The sequence below is a fragment of the Palaemon carinicauda genome, chromosome 13, assembly GCF_036898095.1.
Source record: "Palaemon carinicauda isolate YSFRI2023 chromosome 13, ASM3689809v2, whole genome shotgun sequence".
NCBI lineage: Eukaryota > Metazoa > Arthropoda > Malacostraca > Decapoda > Palaemonidae > Palaemon > Palaemon carinicauda.
In genome coordinates this window covers 27,903,328-27,924,118 of record NC_090737.1, presented here as the reverse complement: position 1 = coordinate 27,924,118, position 20,791 = coordinate 27,903,328, and the positions used below count along the sequence as shown (strand labels likewise).

Sequence of the window (20,791 nt, the reverse complement as noted above, 5' to 3'; positions counted from 1 at the left end):
AGTGAGTGAGCCATTCTCTTGTGAGTGGCAAGAGAGAGAGAGAACGTTTCAAATCTTTATTCTCGTCCCAAGTCTCTGTACAAGGAGTTTGGGAGTGAGTAACGTTCTTCTCGATTCAGATATTTACTCTCGTCCCAAGTCTCTGTACGGGGAGAGAGAGAGAGAGAGAGGGGATAAAACGTTCTAGTTTCTCCTCCCAAGTCACTGATCTTTTTAACTTTATATATTTCCGTTTTATTCTATATATATGTATATGTTTATTAATTTTTGCATGTATGTTTCATTTTGTACTAATGAGCTTACATTATATGACATATTTCGCAATTCTAACCTTTTGATTTAAGGGAGAATTGCGTGCTTCAGGTAGAAATCAGCTTTATTCATGTCTAATGTGAAATTATTAAAAAATGCAATATCAGTGAGGAAAGTGCGAAAAACATGTTCAGTGTTGCGGAGGGTTCGTTTGTTCGTGCTTGTCACTTGCCTAGTACGAGACCTCTTTCAGGCTCCCCTACCCCAGGGAGAAGGAATGTCGTAGGACCTAAGGAGTGAGAGGTGTAAACCAACGAACAGACGTTCCCTCAAAGGTATTAGACGTTGCTCTTCAAGCACGTTCTTACCATAAGCCAGGAGAGACGAAGTTCTCCTCGTCTTCCGATGATTCGTTTCTTTAAAAACCTTGGCGTAAGGTTTCGAGACGGTTGAAACGTTAATTAGTTCCTTCAGAACAAGTTCAACGTCCTAGCTGTAGTCATCATGAGAGTCCCCTTCATAGCGATGACGTTCATGTACAGACGTTTCCGACGTCACGATCTATTCCGAGTGCGGTTGATCCGAAGTTAAGTGTTTTGCAAGATATGCTGTTAAAGCTTTCTTCTTTAATGAAAGCTTACGATCCTGTTCCTGTGCGAAAGGATCCTTTGCTTGTGGTACGTCACGGTTCCGGGATACGTGATTCAGGTCTTCAACCTTCTAAACGAGATTTGTTACGTCACGCTGACGTTATCCCTAGTGTCAGCTTTGCTGTTAAACGAGATGCGGAGCATAAATCTCGATGTAACTTTGATCGACAGTCAGTTAAGTCGAGTCATTACTTTGATCAGCAGTCACTGCAGTACCGCCGAGACTTAGAACGTCAGCCACCGCAGTCACAACGTGACGTTGAGCTGCAGACACCGCAGACACGACGTGACGTTGAGCGGTAGACACCGTAGACACGACGTGACGTCGAGGGTCAGTCACCATAGTCACGATATAGCATCGAACAGCAGTCACCGCTGTTACTACGTGACATTTGAACGTCAGTCACTTCAGTCACGACGTGTAGTAGAATAACATTCTCTGCAGTCACAACGTGACATCGACCCTCCAACTTTAACTTCTGTACATATACAAGTTGATGTAGCCTGTCAGGCTTTTCCTTCACGTCATTCTGAATGTAAATCTCCTTCTCGCAAGACTTTAGATTTATCAGATGATGTGCCTTCTGAAGAAGAAGTTGATGACCCCCTTTCAACTAATGTACCTTTGGGGATTCATTCAGAAGAGGAGGAACCTAGGGTTGTCCAACAATCCCTTGTTTTAATTATGAATTTCTTTAGGGAAATTTTGTCCTACTCATTTTGTAACGGCTGCTCCACGTTCTCCGCCGTCTGAGTTTACTCTTGGCATGACTTTCTTTGACTCCTACATATACGAAGTCAGTTCTCTCTCGTTCTTCCAAGAGAGCCATGCGCTTACTGGGAGACTGGTTGGAATCCAGGAGAAGTTTAGGAAAGTCTGCTTTTGCTTTTCCTCCTTCTAAATTAGCTTCTCGCTCGAGCGTCTGGTGTGACACAGGAGAAGTTCTCGGCTTGGGAGTACCTGCCTCTGCCCAGGGAGACTTCTTAAGCCTAGTGGACTCTCCTCGTCGTCTAGCCATGTGACGCTCCAAGATTTTATGGTCTTCTTCAGAGTTAGAACATCTCCTGAAAGGAGTTTTTTGAGCGTTTGAAGTTTTTAATTTTTTGGATTGGTCCCTGGGAGCCTTAAGTAAGAAGGTCTCTCCAGCGGACAATGTATTGCTGTACAAATTATGTCATGCATGAACAAGGCCATAAGGGATGGCTCCAATGAACTGGCAGCCACGTTCACTGCAGGAGTACTTAAGATGTAAGTGCACTCAATGTGTTCATTGTCAAGACAAAGTTCACGATGAGGACTTCCAAATCTGTCTTGGCAGCAGTAAGGGAAGGCGACTGGATGGTCTCTCTCGACCTTCATGATGCATACTTCCACATCCCGATTCATCCAAACTTTCAACAATATCTGAGGTTTGTGGACGGGAAAGTAGTGTACCAATTTCGAGCACTGTGCTTCGGCATCAGTCCTGCTCCTCTTGTTTTTACAAGGCTCATGCAAAATGTAGCAAGCTTTCTACATTTTTCAGGGATCAGAGCCTCCCTTTATTTTGACGACTGGCTAATCCGGGCGTCGTCATTAAATCGCTGTCTGGAGAACCTTCAATGGACATAGACCTAACCAAGGAGCTAGGTCTCATAGTGAACGTAGAGAAGTCGTAACTTACTCCATCCCAGACTATTCTTTATTTGGGGATGGAGATACTGTACAGTGTCGAATTTTTCGGGCCTTTTTGTCTCCCACAAGAATGGAACAGGCTCTGTTAAAAGTCCGTCGCTTACAAGAGAAAAACAGTTGCTCTGTAAGAGTTTGAACGAGCCTCCTAGGAACTCTTTCTTCGCTGGAGCAGTTTATCTCTCTGGGGAGACTCAACCTTTGCCCTCTCCAATTTCACCTAAACCATTGGAACAAGGAGAAGGGCTTAAAGAGTATCTCTTTCCCAATCTCCAACTCAGTCAAGACATGTCTGACTTGGTGGGACAGCAACGTCAGACTTCGAGAAGGTCTTTCGCTTGCGATCAAGAACCCAAACCATGTGTTGTATTCAGATGCATCGGATTTGGGTTGGGGAGCGCCACTGGACAGTCTGGAATGCTCGGGTCTTTGGCCCACGGATCAGAAGAAACTCCATATAAGGCAAGAAACATCTCTTTTTTGACGAGATTCGTGCAAGGAGAAATGAATGTCTTAGCGGACTGCCTCAGCAGAAGAGGACAAGTCATCTCCATGGAGTGGATGTTGCACAAGACTGTGTGCGAGAAGCTATGGATGACATGGGGTCAACCCACCATAGATCTTTTTGCGACTTCACTTACAAAGAGGCTCTCGACTTACTGCTCTCCAGTTCCAGATCCAGAGGCAGCCCACATAGACGCTTTCCTGCTGGACTGGTCTCACCTAGACATCTATGCCTTCCCACCATTCAAGATCCTAGACAAGGTTCTTCAGAAGTTCGCCTCTCACGAAGGGACCAGGTTGACGTTGGTTGCTCCCCTCTGGCCGGCGAGAGAGTGGTTCACAGAGGTACTTCTATGGCTAGTAGACATTCCAAGAAGTCTACCGTTGCGGATTGATCTCCTGCGTCAGTCTCACGTAAAGAGATTTCATCAAGGCCTCCCCGCGCTTCGTCTAACTGCCTTCAGACTATCGAAAGACTCTCTAGGGCTCGAGGCTTTTCGAAGCAGGCAGCTAGAGCGATCGCAAGGACTAGAAGATCCTCTACCATCAGGATTTATCAATCTAAATGGGAGGTATTTAGAGACTGGTGCAAGTCCTCCTCTATTTCCTCTTCCAGTACCTCTGTAGCGCAGATTGCAGATTTTCTGCTTTATCTGAGAAACGGTCGCTCCCTTTTCTGCGTCTACCATTAAAGGCTACAGAAGCATGTTAGCTTCTGTTTTCAGGCATAGAAATTTGGATCTATCTAATAACAAAGATCTTCAAGACCTTCTTAAGTCTTTCGAGACTTCCAAGGAGCGTCATATTTCTACTCCTGCTTGGAACTTGGACGTGGTCCTGCAGTTCCTTATGTCAGACAGGTTTGAACCGTTAAATTCAGCCTCCCTGAAGGATCTTACCCTCAAGACACTTTTCTTGGTGAGCTTGGATTCTGCGAAAAAGGTTAGTGAGATACATGCTTTTAGCAAGAATATCGGCTTCTCCGCTAATAAAGCAGTATGTTCTCTTCAACTTGGTTTCTTGGCCAAAAATGAACTTCCGTCTCGTCCATGGCCTAAATCATTTGAACTTCCCAGTCTATCTGAGATTGTTGGGAATGAAGTTGAAAGAGTGCTGTGCCCCGTTAGAGCTCTTAGATTTTATTTATCTAGAACCAAACCGCTGCGAGGTTTTTTTCAGAGGCTTTATGGTGCTCCGTTAAAAAGCCCTCTTTGCCTATGTCGAAGAATGCGTTGTCTTATTTTATTAGACTATTGATTACAGAGGCACACTCTCATTTAAGTGAGAAGGATCGTAATTTGCTTAAAGTTAAGGCTCATGAAGTTAGAGTGGTAGCAACTTCAGTAGCATTTAAACAAAATAGATCCCTTAGAAGTATTATGGACGCGACCTTTTGGAGAAGCAAGTAGGTGTTCGCTTCATATTACTTGAAAGATGTCCAGACTCTTTATGAGGACTGCTACACGTTGGGACTATTCGTAGCAGCGAGTGCAGTAGTGGGTGAAGGTTCTACCACTACATTCCCTTAATCCCAATATCCTTTTAATCTTCTCTTGAAATTTTTAATCTTGTTTTGGGTTGTACGGGAGACTAAGAAGTCTTTCGCAAGCTTTTAATTTGGCGGGTGGTCAAAATATTGTTTCTTGAGAGCGCCCAGATTAAGGGTATTGATGAGGTCCTGTTGTAGGGGGGTTCACCCTGATTATAACAGCTCTTAGAAGTCTTTCAGCATCCTGAGAGGATCGCTGGGCTTCATAAGGATAGCGGACTAATGAGTCAGAGTATTCATCAGAGTCGGCTTCCTTATCAGGTACCTATACTTAAGTTTGTTTTTTGAATATTTGTCAAAAACTCTTGAGCATATACGCCTTTATTGTTTTAATACTGGTCTCTACCCACCACCATGGGTGTGAATCAGCTATATAAATTTATATATTCACCGGCTAAGTTTAATATTTAAAAATGATATTTTCAATTTAAAATAAATTTTTGAATATACTTACCCGGTGAATATATATAATTAAAGGCCCTCCCTTCCTCCCCGATAGAGACCCTACGGACTGAGAAGAACTGAATTGGTTGAGAAGTATATGCGGTATCTGGCCGATAGTCGGCGCTGGTGGGCACACCCGGCAGCCTTCATGGCGATCGCTCGCGAGTTTTTGGAATCTGTCGACCGTCGGAGACGTAAGCTATATATATATTCACCGGGTAAGTATATTCAAAAATTTATTTTAAATTGAAAATATCATTTTATTAATCAATTGTTTGACTGAATATCATACTTATATTTTCATTAATCATGATCTGGCTTTTAGGGTTCGGCCAGCTCTACCCCAAAAGTCACCAAGCTTGGCAGTTTTACACTGAAAGATGAGGAAGAGGAGGATTCAATATCCGTTGGATCTGTTTTTGCACGAAGGAAGGAAAAGGATATGGCTTCTCCGCTTACAGGTAGGTTTGCAAGTTCTTCATAGCCGATTAAATTAGGTATGCATTCAGTACTGTACAGTATATCTTTCCTTAGCGTATCCTTTTAATTTATTTAGTCAACTGTATGCATGCCTGTTTAGTCTTTAAAGCAACTATGAATAACATCAGTTCAGCGTATTTCACATTCTTGAAGGTATTGAATGTTGTAATATTATGATGTATTAATTGTTCTCCACATGGATGAACCACCTACTTTTCCAATCCGTAGGGGATTAATGCCATCAGTGCACCTCATATAGTAGATTGTAGGTATTTTTTAAGGGTCTTTGCAGCATCCCTTCAGCCTCAAGCTGCACTGTTTTTTGCTTTCTACTGTACCTATAATCCCACATTCTTTCTTCCTTTTTTTTTCTTCTTCTTTTTACATTGCCCTATTTGTCCCGCTGTATAGCAGGGTCAGCTGCTCGAATTAACTTTGTGTACTGTAATTCTGTTCCTTGCATCTTCATCTTCCCCTAGTCCCACCCTACCCATGTCCCTCCACACCCCATCCATCCATCTGATCTGCTGATGCTCCTCTAACCTCCTCTCCATCACTGGCATGCCTTAGCTCTCTTGATTGGTTCCATCTCCCCTTTATTACATGTCCTTATAATATCTCACTTGAGCTTCCATATTCTTATCTTTTACATTGCATACACCACACATTCTTCTGGTTTAGCTCTCCCTCCTTTCCAGTAGTGATATTCATTTCTCCCATTTTGCTGTCCAGCTTATTATACCTGGGTTTTTCTTCATTAGCACCTGGGTGCTGAATGGCCACCCATACCCCAGCATTGAGTCTGTGAACCAAAGTTTTAAGGTCTATTCCTAAATCCACATATTCTTTCTCATGCTTATCTCATTATTTGGGCTGATAAAGATTATTTTTCACCTTACGTGTAAAAGTTTATAATGTTTAGTGGGATTCTTCATTTCAGTTTGAGGTATTGCAGTGTCTTTTCGTCTTCTCAAGCCATGCTCTTGTAACCTGAAGAGATATTAATTATCTTACAAAACTCATTACTTTCAAGTTTTTAATACAGTAGTGCCGGTTTTTCTCCTATGTTTCTTTTATATCGTTCTATCTTATTTATGAAATAGGACCATGTCAAGTTATACTTTGACATGAAATGTAGTGATGAAGTCTTAAGTGTTAACAGATGATTTTTTTAAAAAATGGGACTAATTTTGTTTAATAAGTCTATAGATCATAACTGTAAGAAGAGAAATACTAACAGAACATTCCCTGTATAATACTCTAGTATTTGCCAATTAGTCTCAATAAGGTCTAACACCTATAGTAAGTTTATTCTTTATTTGATTAAGGACTTACATTTCAGTTCATCACAAGTGCACTATGGTTACAAATAAAATGCTTCATTTGTGAGTGTGAATACTATAGGTTGTTAAAAAGCTCAAAATATTTTAAGGTAATTTTTTACCTTAAGTTGATCTATGCTATTATACAATGTTATTGTTGAAACTGATTAAGTATTTAGTTTTCAAATGAATGGGTACTAGATGCAAATTCTTAGTTCCTGATAACTCTTTTTAAATATTAAACTTAGCCGGTGAATATATAATAGCTGACGTCTCTGACGGCTCGACAGATTCCAAAAACTCGCGAGCGATCGCCGTGAAGGTTGCGGGTGTGCCCACCAGCGCCGACTATCGGCCAGATACCGCATATACTTGTCAATCTCTCCAGTTCTTCTCTGTCGGTCTTGTCGACAAGTTGGTTCCGCTCGCTTTATGACCTCGAGTTTTCGACCGAATTGGTGAAGTACTTTACTTTGTTTGTTTATTGGCTTTCGCTGTGTTGGTGTGTTTCTTCAATTAAACTCTTGAAACCCTTTTTTTGGCTGGTGTTTATTGTTGATGAATTTGGTTTTGACTTGGATTTTCTCTGATTGTTCAAAATGGCTGACTCTTCTCCTGTATATCGCAAGTGTGCGAGGGATTGTAACAAACGTCTTCCCAAGGCCTCTATCGACCCTCATACTGTTTGTTCTAATTGCCGGGGTAAATCCTGCCAATTAGGAGATCGGTGTGAGGAGTGCGTGGTCTTGTCGGAATTCGAATGGCTTGAGTATGAAAAATATACTCGTAAGCTTGAGAGAGATAGGGTGAGGAGAAGCTCCTCTAGATCTTTGGAATTTTCCTCCTCCCATGCCCCTGAACCTAATCTTTCCCCTGTAGTAGTTGTTCCTGAACCCCCTACTAGCACTCATGAACCGTCCATGCGGGATATGTTTTTAGCGATTCAAGCTTTAGGCGAAAAAGTTGAGTCTTTAGCATCGGACAAAAACCAACTTATGTCAGATGTTAAGTTGTTGAAGTGTCAGAGTGGTAAAACAGAAAATCTAAGTGATAAAGTGATAAGTGCGCAAAATGTGTTTAGTGTTGCGACCGAGGGTTCGTCTGTTCGTGCTTGTCGCTCCCCTAGTCCGAGACCTCTTTCAGGCTCCCCTGCACCAGGGAGAAGTAATGTCGTAGGACTTAAGGGGGCGAGAGGCGTAAACCAACGTACAGACGTTCCCTCTTTGGTATCGGACGTTTCTCGTCAAGATCGTCCTTACCATAAGACGGGTGAGACTAAGTTCTCCTCGTCCTCCGAAGACGTATCGCACAAGAAACCTTGGCGCAAGGTATCTAGACCCTTAAAGCGAAAGTCAGTCCCTTCAGGACAGGTCCAGCGTCCTGGCTGTAGCCATTGGGGCTGCTCTGACCATTTGCAGTCGTCGGATGACTGTTCGCCTGTTAAGCGAAAGCGTAACACGGGGTCCAAGGGTCTCGGTAGAGGCAATGATTTGCCAAAGCAGACGTTACCGACGTCACGGCCCGTTCCGACTCCCGTTGATCCAAAGTGGGTTGTCCTGCGGGACATGCAGTCTAAGCTTGCCTCCCTTATGGAAGAGTATGACTTTGATCAGGTTCATGATGATCCTTTGCTTGCGGGTCGCCAGTGCGCTGAACGTGACTCTGGCCTTCAGCCGCCTAAACGAGTTTTTTCTCGTCCATTTGACGTTAGTGCTAGCGTTTCTAGTGATTTGAAACGCGATGCTAGTCGTGTGCCTAGTCATTCATGTCAGTCACGTGACATGGATCCCCCTTTGCTACAGGCTCAGACTGACGTTCAGCTGCTGCCGCCGCAGCCCCGCACTGACGTTCGCCGACCGGCTCCGTTGCCTCGACGTGACGTTGAGCGTCGGTCACCGCAGTCGGAAGTTGTTTTGCCTGCTCAGACTCTGCAGTCAATGCAGGTCCGACGTGATGTCGAGCGATAATCAACTTCAGCTGTTGTTGTTGGTCAGTCACAAGAGTTTCAGTCCTTTCAGCAGCGACGTGACGTCGTTTCCTCTTCTGCTGCTGCTGCTCCGTTGCTTGTTGACATTGCCTGTCAAGCGTTGCCTCCTCGGCATGTCTCTCCGTATCATGAGACTCGGCAGTTGTCGGACGAAGTTCCGTCGGATGAGGAAGTCGCTGATCCCCTTCCAACTGATATGCCTTTGGGGACTTTGTCAGATGGAGAGGAGCCTAGAGTTGCTCAGCCCTCTCTTGATTTTAAAAAGATCATGCTGATTTTTAAGGAACTGTTTCCTGACCATTTTGTGACTGCTGCTCCTCGTTCGCCTCCATCAGAGTTTACGCTAGGCCTAGCTACTTTGACGCCGTCGTTTACTAAGCTAGTGCTCTCTCGCTCTTCTAAGAGAGCTTTGCGTTTACTAGGCGACTGGTTGATCACCAGGAGGAGTTTGGGGAAGACAGCCTTTGCTTTCCCCCCTTTTAAACTGGCTTCTAGAGCGAGCGTCTGGTATGACACAGGAAAAGTTCTCGGCTTGGGAGTTCCTGCCTCTGCCCAGGGAGACTTCTCAAGCCTCGTAGACTCTCCCCGTCGCCTGGCCATGAGACGCTCAAAAGTTTGCTGGTCCTCTTCGGACCTTGATCATCTCCTCAAAGGGGTTTATAGGGCCTTCGAAGTTTTTAACTTCTTGGATTGGTCGCTGGGAGCCTTGAGCAGGAAGATCTCTTCGGCTGACCGTGATGTATCCGTGCTAATTATGTCCTGCATGGACAAAGCTATCCGTGATGGCTCTAATGAGCTCGCTGCTACCTTTACGGCAGGAGTCCTTAAGAAGAGGGAGACTCTTTGTTCGTTCCTTTCGGCAGGAGTAACTCCCTGTCAAAGGTCAGAGCTTCTCTTTGCTCCGTTGTCATCTGCCTTGTTCCCTCAGCAGTTGATTAAGGATATCGCAGCTTCTCTGGTGCAGAAGGATACCCACGACTTGATGGCTATGTCAGCGCGTAAGGCTGCGCCTTCATCATCTTATGTCGTTAGACCTAAGCTCGATACTCCAGAACGAGGTTTATCCCGCCCTTTCGTGGCAGAGCCCCCAGTAAGGGAGGCGCTCGTGCCGATAGTAAGAGAGGCAAGAGGAGAGGATCTAAGTCCTCCCGTGGCAGAGTCTGACTGCCCACGTCCTCAGACAGCGGTAGGGGCTAGACTGAACAACTTCTGGCAGGCCTGGGAGAAGAGGGGTGCAGACCGGGAGTCTGTTTTGTTGCTAAAGGAGGGGTACAAAATACCTTTTGTACGGAGACCTCCTCTGGTAAAAGTCCCTATAGACCTCTCTCCCAGGTATCGAGAGGAGTCAAGGAGACAGGCACTACAGCTGCAGGTGTCTCAGTTGCTAGAGAAGGGAGCGGTGGTGAAAGTCTCGGACCTTCAATCACCGGGATTTTACAACCGTCTCTTCCTAGTCCCAAAGCATACAGGAGGTTGGAGGCCGGTGCTGGATGTCAGTGCGCTCAACGTTTTTGTTGTCAAAACAAAATTTACGATGGAGACCACCAAATCCGTTCTAGCAGCGGTCAGAGAGGGAGACTGGATGGTCTCTCTCGATCTGCAGGATGCGTACTTCCACATTCCTATACACCCGGATTCTCAACCGTATCTGAGGTTTGTATACAGGAATGTGGTGTACCAATTCCGAGCACTGTGCTTCGGCCTCAGCCCTGCTCCTCTTGTTTTTACGAGGCTCATGAGAAATGTGGCAAAATTTCTACATTTATCGGGGATTCGAGCCTCCCTGTACCTGGACGACTGGCTGCTCAGAGCGTCGTCCCGTCATCGCTGTCTGCAGGACCTTCAATGGACGTTGGATCTTGCAAAGGAGTTGGGACTGTTGGTGAACATAGAGAAGTCTCAGCTGACTCCCTCCCAAACGATTCTCTATTTGGGGATGGAGATTCACAGTCTAGCTTTTCGGGCTTTTCCGTCTGCCACCAGGATAGAGCAAGCCTTGCTCAAAGTCCGCCTCATGCTGAGGAAAGACCATTGCTCTGTGAGAAGTTGGATGAGCCTCCTAGGGACGCTGTCATCCCTGGAACAATTTATCTCTCTAGGGAGGCTTCACCTTCGCCCTCTCCAGTTCCATCTAGACTCCCATTGGAACAAGAACAAGACTTTGGAGGCGGTCTCGATCCCGATCTCCGAACCAGTAAAGACGTGCCTGAACTGGTGGGACAGCAATATAGGTCTTCAAGAGGGTCTGTCCCTGGCAGTCAAGAACCCAAACCACGTGTTATTTTCAGACGCGTCGGATTTGGGTTGGGGAGCGACTCTGGACGGTCTGGAATGTTCGGGTCTTTGGACGACAGATCAGAGGAGCCTTCACATCAACTGCAAGGAGCTGTTGGCTGTTCACTTGGCCTTGACGAGTTTCGAGAGTCTTCTTCGAAACAAGGTGGTAGAAGTGAATGCGGACAACACCACAGCCTTGGCGTACATCTCCAAGCAAGGAGGCACTCACTCCCACACTCTGTTCGTCATCGCAAGGGACCTCCTCATCTGGTCAAGAGATCGAGGCATCTCACTGTTGACGAGGTTTGTCCAGGGGAAATTGAACGTCTTGGCGGACTGTCTCAGTCGGAGAGGTCAGGTGATCCCTGCAGAATGGGCCCTCCACAAGGACGTGTGCAAGAGTCTTTTGATGACTTGGGGTCAGCCCACCATAGACCTCTTTGCGACCTCACTGACCAAAAGGCTCCCGACCTATTGCTCTCCAGTCCCAGATCCAGAGGCGGCCCACATAGATGCCTTTCTGTTGGACTGGTCTCACATGGACGCTTACGCATTTCCGCCGTTCAAGATCATCAACAAGGTTTTGCAGAAGTTCGCCTCTCACGAAGGGACAAGGTTGACGTTGGTTGCTCCCCTCTGGCCCGCGAGAGAGTGGTTCACAGAGGTACTTCAATGGCTGGTAGACGTCCCAAGGAGTCTGCTTTACGGGTGGATCTCTTACGGCAGCCTCACGTAAGGAGTCTTCATCAAAGCCTCCCCGCGCTTCGTCTGACTGCCTTCAGACTATCGAAAGACTCTCAAGAGCTCGAGGATTTTCGAAGGAGGCAGCCAGAGCGATCGCGAGGGCTAGGAGATCATCTACTATCAAGGTCTACCAGTCGAAGTGGGAGGTCTTTAGAGAGTGGTGCAAGTCCTCCTCTATTTCCTCCTCCAGTACCTCTGTAGCCCAAATTGCGGACTTTCTCCTGCATCTGAGAAATGTTCGCTCCCTCTCTGCTCCCACTATTAAAGGCTACAGGAGCATGTTGGCTTCTGTTTTCAGACATAGAGGCTTGGATCTGTCAAATAACAAAGATCTCCAAGATCTCCTTAAGTCCTTCGAGACCTCTAAGGAGCGTCGTATGTCAACTCCCGCTTGAAACTTAGACGTGGTCCTAAGGTTCCTAATGTCAGACAGGTTTGAGCCATTGCATTCAGCCTCCCTGAAGGATCTCACCCTCAAGACGCTTTTTTTGGTGTGCTTGGCTTCGGCTAAAAGGGTCAGTGAGATCCATGCTTTTAGTAAGAACATCGGCTTCTCTACAAATAAAGCTACATGTTCGCTTCAACTTGGTTTTTTGGCCAAGAACGAACTGCCTTCTCGTCCTTGGCCTAAATCTTTTGACATACCTAGTCTGTCAGAAATCGTAGGTAACGAAGTTGAAAGAGTGCTGTGCCCCGTTAGAGCTCTTAAGTTTTACTTAGCTCGAACTAAACCATTACGAGGTGGTTCTGAGGCCTTATGGTGCTCCGTTAAGAAGCCCTCATTGCCCATGTCTAAAAATGCGTTATCGTACTTTATTAGACTTTTAATCCGGGAGGCACATTCTCATTTAAATGAGAAAGATCGTTGTTTGCTTAAGGTCAAGACGCACGAAGTGAGAGCGATAGCAACTTCGGTGGCTTTTAAGCAAAACAGGTCTCTTCGAAGTATTATGGACGCGACCTTTTGGAGGAGCAAGTCGGTGTTCGCTTCATTTTACTTAAAAGACGTCCAGACTCTTTATGAGGACTGCTACACCCTGGGTCCATTCGTTGCAGCGAGTGCAGTAGTGGGTGAGGGTTCTACCACTACATTCCCTTAATCCCAATATCCTTTTAATCTTCTCTTGAAATGTTTTTAATCTTGTCTTGGGTTGTACGGAAGACTAGGAAGTCTTTCGCATCCTTTTTGATTTGGCGGGTGGTCAAATGTTGTTTCTTGAGAGCGCCCAGATTAAGGGTATTGATGAGGTCCTGTTATAGGGGTGTTCGCCCTGGATATAACAGCTCCTGGGAGTCTTTCAGCATCCTGAGAGGATGGCTGGGCTTTGTGAGGAAAGCGGACTAATGAGGCAGAGTAATCGTCAAAGTCAGCTTCCTTGCCAGGTACCTATACTTAAGTTGGTTTTTTATGAAATAATTGTCAAAAAACTCTTGAGCATATACGCCTTTATTGTATTAATACTGGTCTCTACCCACCACCATGGGTGTGAATCAGCTATTATATATTCACCGGCTAAGTTTAATATTTAAAAATGATATTTTGATTATAAAATGAATTTTTTAATATACTTACCCGGTGAATATATAAATTAAAGGCCCTCCCTTCCTCCCCGATAGAGACCCAGCGGACTGAGAAGAACTGGAGAGATTGACAGGTATATGCGGTATCTGGCCGATAGTCGGCGCTGGTGGGCTCACCCGCAACCTTCACGGCGATCGCTCGCGAGTTTTTGGAATCTGTCGAGCCGTCGGAGACGTCAGCTATTATATATTCACCGGGTAAGTATATTCAAAAATTTATTTTATAATCAAAATATCATAAATATCATTCCATTTGACATGTTTAGGAGCAGCAGCTATTCGGGCAGCCTCTGCATCAGCAACCTCGGCAGCTTCAACTTCAACTCCAGATGCAAAAAAGCCTAAACCTGCTAATGCTCCAGAAATGGGATTCTATCAATTGAAGAAACCTGCTTCTCCAGGTTGGTAGACTTTAAACAAATAATAGAATTTTCATAATAAATCATCTTAATTCTATACTCATCTGATGTTTATATTGCCTCTTCTCCAAAAGCTCAGGTTAATGGACCTTTACCTGTAAAATTTAAAAGTATAAAGCAATTTTCCCATTTTCTTTCCCTTCAATGGACACGTGCACTTTTTCTTATTGATTTTCACTGAATACAAATTACCCACTATAATATTCATGTCTTCTTTATGGTCAGACTCATCAGGATAGTAAAAGCACTAGTCTTGGAATTTTCCCCAACTAAAGAAACCCCATGATGTACAAGGGGCCGAACATGCAAGCAAACTGAATCGCGCTGCCATTCACAACTTGACGTGATCTCCCAGCTTTAGATAATACATCACTACCAACAAAAATATTTATAAATATTTGATTAGATATAAATTTAAGAGCATTTACGGTCTGAAACACCATCTTCCAAAATGAAAACGATGTTCCTTAAGTGCACATACTTTAACAGGAGGAGGGATAGAAGTATCCAGATTACCAAGTTTGTCTTCTGCCTCACAATCTAGATGTTTGATAAAGCAATTAGGGATGCGGAACAGTAAGGGTTTAGATGCAGAAGGATTTAAAGTGATAAAAGAATTTGAGACTACGAGAGGAACTCGACTATAATGTGCAGTGAACATAAGGAATCTTTGCTGAAGGAATACTGTAATTATGATCACGAGAGCAGACTATGAAAGTCAGGCTAGCGTAAGTAACCAGGCAGGCAAGTCAGACTTACTGTCCACAATAGTATTTCTTGAAGTGAATGAAAATGGAAAATTTTCCAAATTCTACTGTTAGGTCTTGATTATTCCAGGCTTCTGGAGAAGAAACAATATGAGCATGAGGTGAGAATAGACATAAGGAGAAATTTTATTAAAATTGTTTTTCATGCATTTAATTATTACTGTACATCAATTTCCCATTGATAAGGTTAGACTTTAGAGGACATCCTTCCTGCTCCTCTGCCTTTGTATTTTCTATGTGAATTCCTACGGGGTCAAAATCTTCATATTTGTCCTTTCTCCTAGATTTTATGTTTCTTCTTACTTGACTATGTGTAGGTTGATATGGATTGAAACTTGTATTAAGATTTCCTAGCTTCAAGTTCAAGATGTAAGAAATTATGCTTTTCTTCCCATACAGCAACAGAACGGCCAAAAGCTCCCCGGCCTTCTACGCCGTCATCGTCTAATGGCCGTGACGAAAGAGATAAAGAGAGAAAAAGAGAGAAAGACAAAGATTCTGACAAACACAGAGATGCTGAGAAACATAAAGAACGTGATAAGCGAAATAAAGATCCAGAAAGCAGAAATGGAAAAGATAGAGAAAAAACAAAAAAAGATAAAAATGATCATAGAAATTCTACATCAGAAAGCAATAAGAAAAAAAAAGACTCTAAAGACTTACAGAGAACGTCGTCCTCATCATCATCACCTTCCTCCAGTTCATCATCCAAAAGAAAATCAGCTCCTTTTGCTTCCTTGTTAAAGGGTGTCACCTTTGTTCTAAGTGGGTATCAAAATCCTCTGCGATCCCAGATTAGAGATATGATGGTAGAAATGGGAGCTCGGTATAAACCTGACTGGGATCCATCATGTACTCATCTTATGTGAGTTATGGTCCTTTAGATTTTTGTGATAGGATTTAATGTAGATTATTTTCAGGATACTAAATTTTCAAAGGGTGCAACCAAATAAATAATTCTTGAATAGGATATAGAGAATGGGTCAGAGATTTTGAGAGGCTGGGCAGCTAAGTAGCCAAAAGCAAAAGGGAATTAAAGAAAGGAAAATATATCTCATGTCAGAACTTTAATACTACTATACTTTAAAATATGATAGATTATTCATTTGGCTTATCAGGCTTTTTGCTGTTTAATATATACAGTTTGTAGTTTTATCTAATCATTTGATTTCCTTTTTCTTGGCTTTTCACTCTTTGCATATGGTTGTTTTATTGTGGGGACGTTTGCCTTGTAAATTATTAGCTCATTCCTTGTGTTTGGACATTTATTGTTAATATAGATAACTACTGTATTACGGGACTAATAACTTTTACTCAGGAAATAATTTCAAGTGAAAATAATTTAAAAGTTATAAAGGGTTGTGGGATGGCATATGGAATCTTTTTAATGTATTTACATTGTTTTACAGATGTGCCTTTGCTAACACTCCCAAATATCAGCAAGTGAAGGGCAAAGGAAAAATAGTTACTGCAAAATGGATATCGGATTGCCACAAAAACAAAATTCGTTATCCTTGGAGAAGGTATTTATATTTTTCTTTTGTTTAAAAGTATTGAATTGATTCTCCCTCATTATACAAAATCTTTCATTTAAGAACTGTCAAGAGCATAGTTGTTTCTGTGAACCTTGTATAGGCTTGGTCATAATGTTTCCCCTTGAAAATGAAAAAAATTGCGCGTGTTCTTTCCTTCCAATATACTAAGGCCTCTAGTAAACAGTGAGAATAACAGTGGCTACCAACAATTTCATGCTGCATGGCTCATTTCGGTATCTACTTCGCGGTTTTTCATCTATTGTAGGATGGCCTAGATTAGAACACTTGCGATAGCCGAAGATTACTGTACTATGTAATGTTCATTTTTATTGGTGCAAGTCAAGGAATTTATCAGTTAACAGAACTAGTTATAAAAATATTTTTTAATTTTACATTTATTTTTATTAATATGAAACATTTCATTTCAGCCACTAAAGGGTATAAATCTATGCTGATATCTGTGCTTGAGGATTTAGTTTAAATTTGTCAGCATAATGCATTGTAGTGGGTGTTTTTAGATCTTAATATTGAAAAACACCCGGTAGTCAGTTTTTTTTTTTTTTTTTTTTATAGAATTTAGGCAGTTGTTTTAAACCTTTGATAAAGTTTACCCATAAGATCTCATAGAAATATATTTTTTTAAATATTTAACTTAGCCGGTGAATATATAATAGCTGAGCCTCCGGCGGCTCGGCAGAAAAACACACAAAAACTCGCGAGCGATCGCTATGAAGGTTGCGGGTGTGCCCACTAGCGCCAACTATCGGCCAGACCCCGCATATACATGTAAACAGACCCAATTTTTTCTCTGTCGGTCTGATCGACAAGACGTACCATTACTCGCTGTTAACCTGGAGTTTTTCAACAATCTTGGTGAAGTACTTCCTTTTGGTTTGAGCTTTCGCAGTGCAGGTGTTTTATCTTCAACTTAAATCTTGAACTCGTTTTTGGATAGATTTAATTGTTGATGACTTTGGATTGTTTTTTGGACTTTCTTTGACTTTTAAATGGCCGACCCTTCCCTTAGTACGGAAGTGTGTTTTAGGCTTTTAGCAATTATCTTATAACGTTATAAATTGTTGTTGTTGATTATAGATTTTCAATATTAAACTTAGCCGGTGATCATATAAGCTGTCAGCTCTGCTGCCCGACAGAAAAACCTAAGGACAAAATACGCCAGCGATCGCTATACAGGTGGGGGTGTACATCAACAGCGCCATCTGTCGAGCAGGTACTCAAGTACTCCATGTAAACACAGAACCAATTTTCTCTCTGTCGTGCCACCGGCAAGACCTACTAAATACGCTGTTGCTTACTGGATTGATTTTCACAGATTTTGGTGAAGTACTCATTTCTAGTTATTAGCTTTCGCTTTGCAGAGGTTATCTTCAATACTTCCTTGCATTCTTTGATTGAATTTTGGATTATTTGTTGACGACTTGGATAGATTTTGAATTCCCCTTTGACTAATTCAAGATGGCTGACCCTTCTCAAGTCCCTAAATACAGGAAGTGTAGTGCTAGGGACTGTTCAAGGCGTCTTCCGAAGGCCTCTATCGATCCGCACACCATTTGTTCCAATTGTCGGGGTAAAACCTGTCAATTGGAAGATCGATGTGAGGAATGCGTTGGGCTTTCGGAATTCGATTTTCTCGAATTCCTTAAATATTCACGTAGGCTAGAGAGAGATAGAGTCAGGAGGAGTTCATCTCGCTCAGTTGATTTTTCCTCTCCCCATGCCCCACAACCTATTCCTTCCCCTGTAGTGGTTGCTCCTGATCCCCCTTCTAGCACTCAACAACCTTCGATGGCAGATATGATGCGTGCCATCCAGGCTCTGGGTGAGAGAGTCGAGTCATTGGCGAGTGACCGTAACCAACTCATGGCAGACGTCAGGGAGTTGAAGGGTAAGAGTGCAGTGGGTAGTGACCTAGTGAGTGGAAGTGTTGTGAAAAGTGTTAGTGTTGCGCTTGAGGGTGCGTCTGTTCGTGCCTGTCGTCCTCCCAGTCCGGGACCTCTTGCAAGCTCCCAAGCCCAGGGGAGAAGCAATGTCGTACGACCAAAGGGTTCGACAGGCTTTAATCAGCGGACAGACGTTCCCTCCGTGGTTTCGGACGTATCTTGCCAAGATCGCCCCACCCACAAGAAGACGAGAGAGCCCATTTATTCCTCGTCTGCGGAAGATGTTTCTCGGAAGAAACAATGGACCAAGGTCTCACGACCTCTCAAACGCAAGGTCCCTTCCGCGCAAGTCCAACGGCCCAGTTGTAGCCACTGGGTCAGTTCGGACTCGCTGCAGTCTTCAGATGACTGCACACCTCCTAAGAGAGGCAAAGCGGTACCGCAACAGGCAGTAACACCGTCTGTTGCCGCACCTGCTACTGTAGACCCTAAGTGGGCTTTGCTGCAGACCATGCAGACACAGTTGTCATCTTTAATGCAGGACTTTCGTGCGGAGAAGGTTGACGCTGCACCCGTTAGCCTACAACCAACCACGGTTGTGCGTCCAGTTGACGCTGAGGCTACCTTCTCCCGCACTCCAGCTGTGAGAGTCCCGCCACCCATGCGCACTGTACCCTGCCAGCCGCATGTTGACGTTCGCCGACGCACGGAACCCTCCGTTGACGTTCGCGAGTTACAACAACAACAACCTAAGTTGTTTTGTTTTGACGCGGTGCGTCAACCTCCGCAACCCACTGTGGTTACCCCTACTCGCCCACAGCAGACTAGACAGTCGGGAGTAGACGCTTTGCGCCCCCGCGCAGCTATGGTTGTTGCCTGCTCACAGACTGACCAACAGTTCCATGACATTGCGTCCAGTGCAGTCACGCATGCACCCGTGCTGCCGGACTCAGCTGACCAGCCAATGCCTACTCCTTTGCCGCTTCCTCTTCAGCATTCAGACGATGGACTCTCTGATGATGACGACGCTGCACACCTTGACGACCCGCACACGGACATCGACGAACCCAAGACCACGCCTCCCTCCTTGGACTTTAGAAAAGTAATTGCACTGTTCAAGGATTTGTATCCCGATCAGTTTGTTTCTGCGGCCCCACGCTCACCTCCATCTGAGTTCGCTTTAGGCACGCAGTCATCCGCGCCTGCCTTTACGAAGCTCGTCCTCGCCCGCTCGTCCAAGAGAGCTTTAAGGGTGTTGGGAGATTGGATGCAGTCCAAAAAGCACCTGGGGAAGACAGCATTCTTGTTTCCCCCTGCGAAACTCGCTTCCAGATCGAGCGTCTGGTATGCCACGGGAGAAGTTCTCGGCTTGGGAGTTCCTGCCTCTGCCCAGGGCGACTTCTCAAGTCTAGTAGACTCTCCCCGCAGGCTGGCCATGAGACGCTCCAAGATTTGTTGGACTCCTTCAGATTTAGATCATCTGATGAAAGGAGTGTTCAGAGCGTTCGAAGTGTTTAACTTTTTGGATTGGTGTTTGGGAGCGTTGAGCAGGAAGACCTCCCCTTCTGACAAGGAAACTTCCATGCTCATTATATCCTGCATGGACAAGGCCATACGGGACGGTTCCAGTGAGCTTGCGGCTTCGTTCGTTTCCGGGGTCCTCAAGAAACGAGAAAACCTTTGCTCCTTCTTGTCAGCTGGAGTAACACAATGTCAGAGGTCGGAGCTTATGTTTGCTCCTCTCTCGAAGTGCCTTTTCCCAGAGGAGTTGATCAAGGAGATTGCTGCCTCCTTGATTCAAAAAGACACGCATGACCTAGTTGCGTCATCTGCACGCAAAGCCACCCCTTTGCCTTCCGTGTCTAGACCCAGGATGGATACTCCAGCGTCAAGATTTATTCCGCCCTTTCGTGGCAGAGCCTCCAGCAGAGGAAGTGCTCGTGCCGAAGGGAAACGTGGGAGCAAGAAGAAAGGTACCAAGTCCTTTAGAGGCAGAGTCTGACTGCCTCCTTCTTCAGACAGCAGTGGGAGCCAGACTCAAGAACTACTGGCAGTCCTGGGAGAACAGGGGCGCAGATGCACAATCTGTGAAGTTGCTCAGAGAGGGGTACAAGATCCCATTCTTGCGCAAGCCCCCTCTAGCAACGACTCCCATCGACCTCTCTCCCAGGTACAGAGAGGAGGACAAGCGACTAGCTTTGAAGCAAGAGGTGTCTCTCTTACTAGAAAAGGGAGCGGTAGTCAAAGTCCGGGACCATCAATCCCCGGGCTTCTACAACCGTCTCTTCTTAGTGGTAAAGAAGACAGGAGGGTGGAGACCGGTGCTAGACGTCAGTGCTCTGAATGTCTTTGTCACCAAGCAGACGTTCGCCATGGAGACGACAAAGTCTGTTCTAGCAGCGGTCAGGAAGGAAGACTGGATGGTCTCTTTAGACCTCAAGGACGCTTACTTTCACGTCCCCATCCACCCAGATTCCCAACCTTTTCTAAGGTTCGTTTACGGGAAGGTTGTCTACCAATTTCAAGCCCTGTGCTTTGGCCTAAGCACGGCGCCTCTTGTCTTTACGAAACTGATGAGGAATATTGCCAAATTCCTGCATTTAGCAGACATCAGAGCCTCCCTCTATTTGGACGACTGGCTTTTAAGAGCTTCCTCCAGTCGTCGCTGTCTGGAGAATCTAAAGTGGACTCTAGATCTGACCAAGGA

The 20,791-nt window shown here is 44.7% G+C and overlaps 1 protein-coding gene across 1 annotated transcript in view; it reads left to right on the top strand.

Annotated features, from left to right (window-relative positions):
• Positions 1–20,791, top strand: part of XRCC1 (DNA repair protein XRCC1) — a 56,279-nt gene that overhangs the window by 13,524 nt on the left and 21,964 nt on the right. The window contains exons 4-7 of the mRNA XM_068385488.1: positions 5,397–5,532; positions 13,729–13,863; positions 15,048–15,513; positions 16,058–16,171. Coding sequence (XP_068241589.1) covers positions 5,397–5,532; positions 13,729–13,863; positions 15,048–15,513; positions 16,058–16,171 — 851 coding nt within the window. The remainder of the gene's footprint in view (positions 1–5,396; positions 5,533–13,728; positions 13,864–15,047; positions 15,514–16,057; positions 16,172–20,791) is intronic.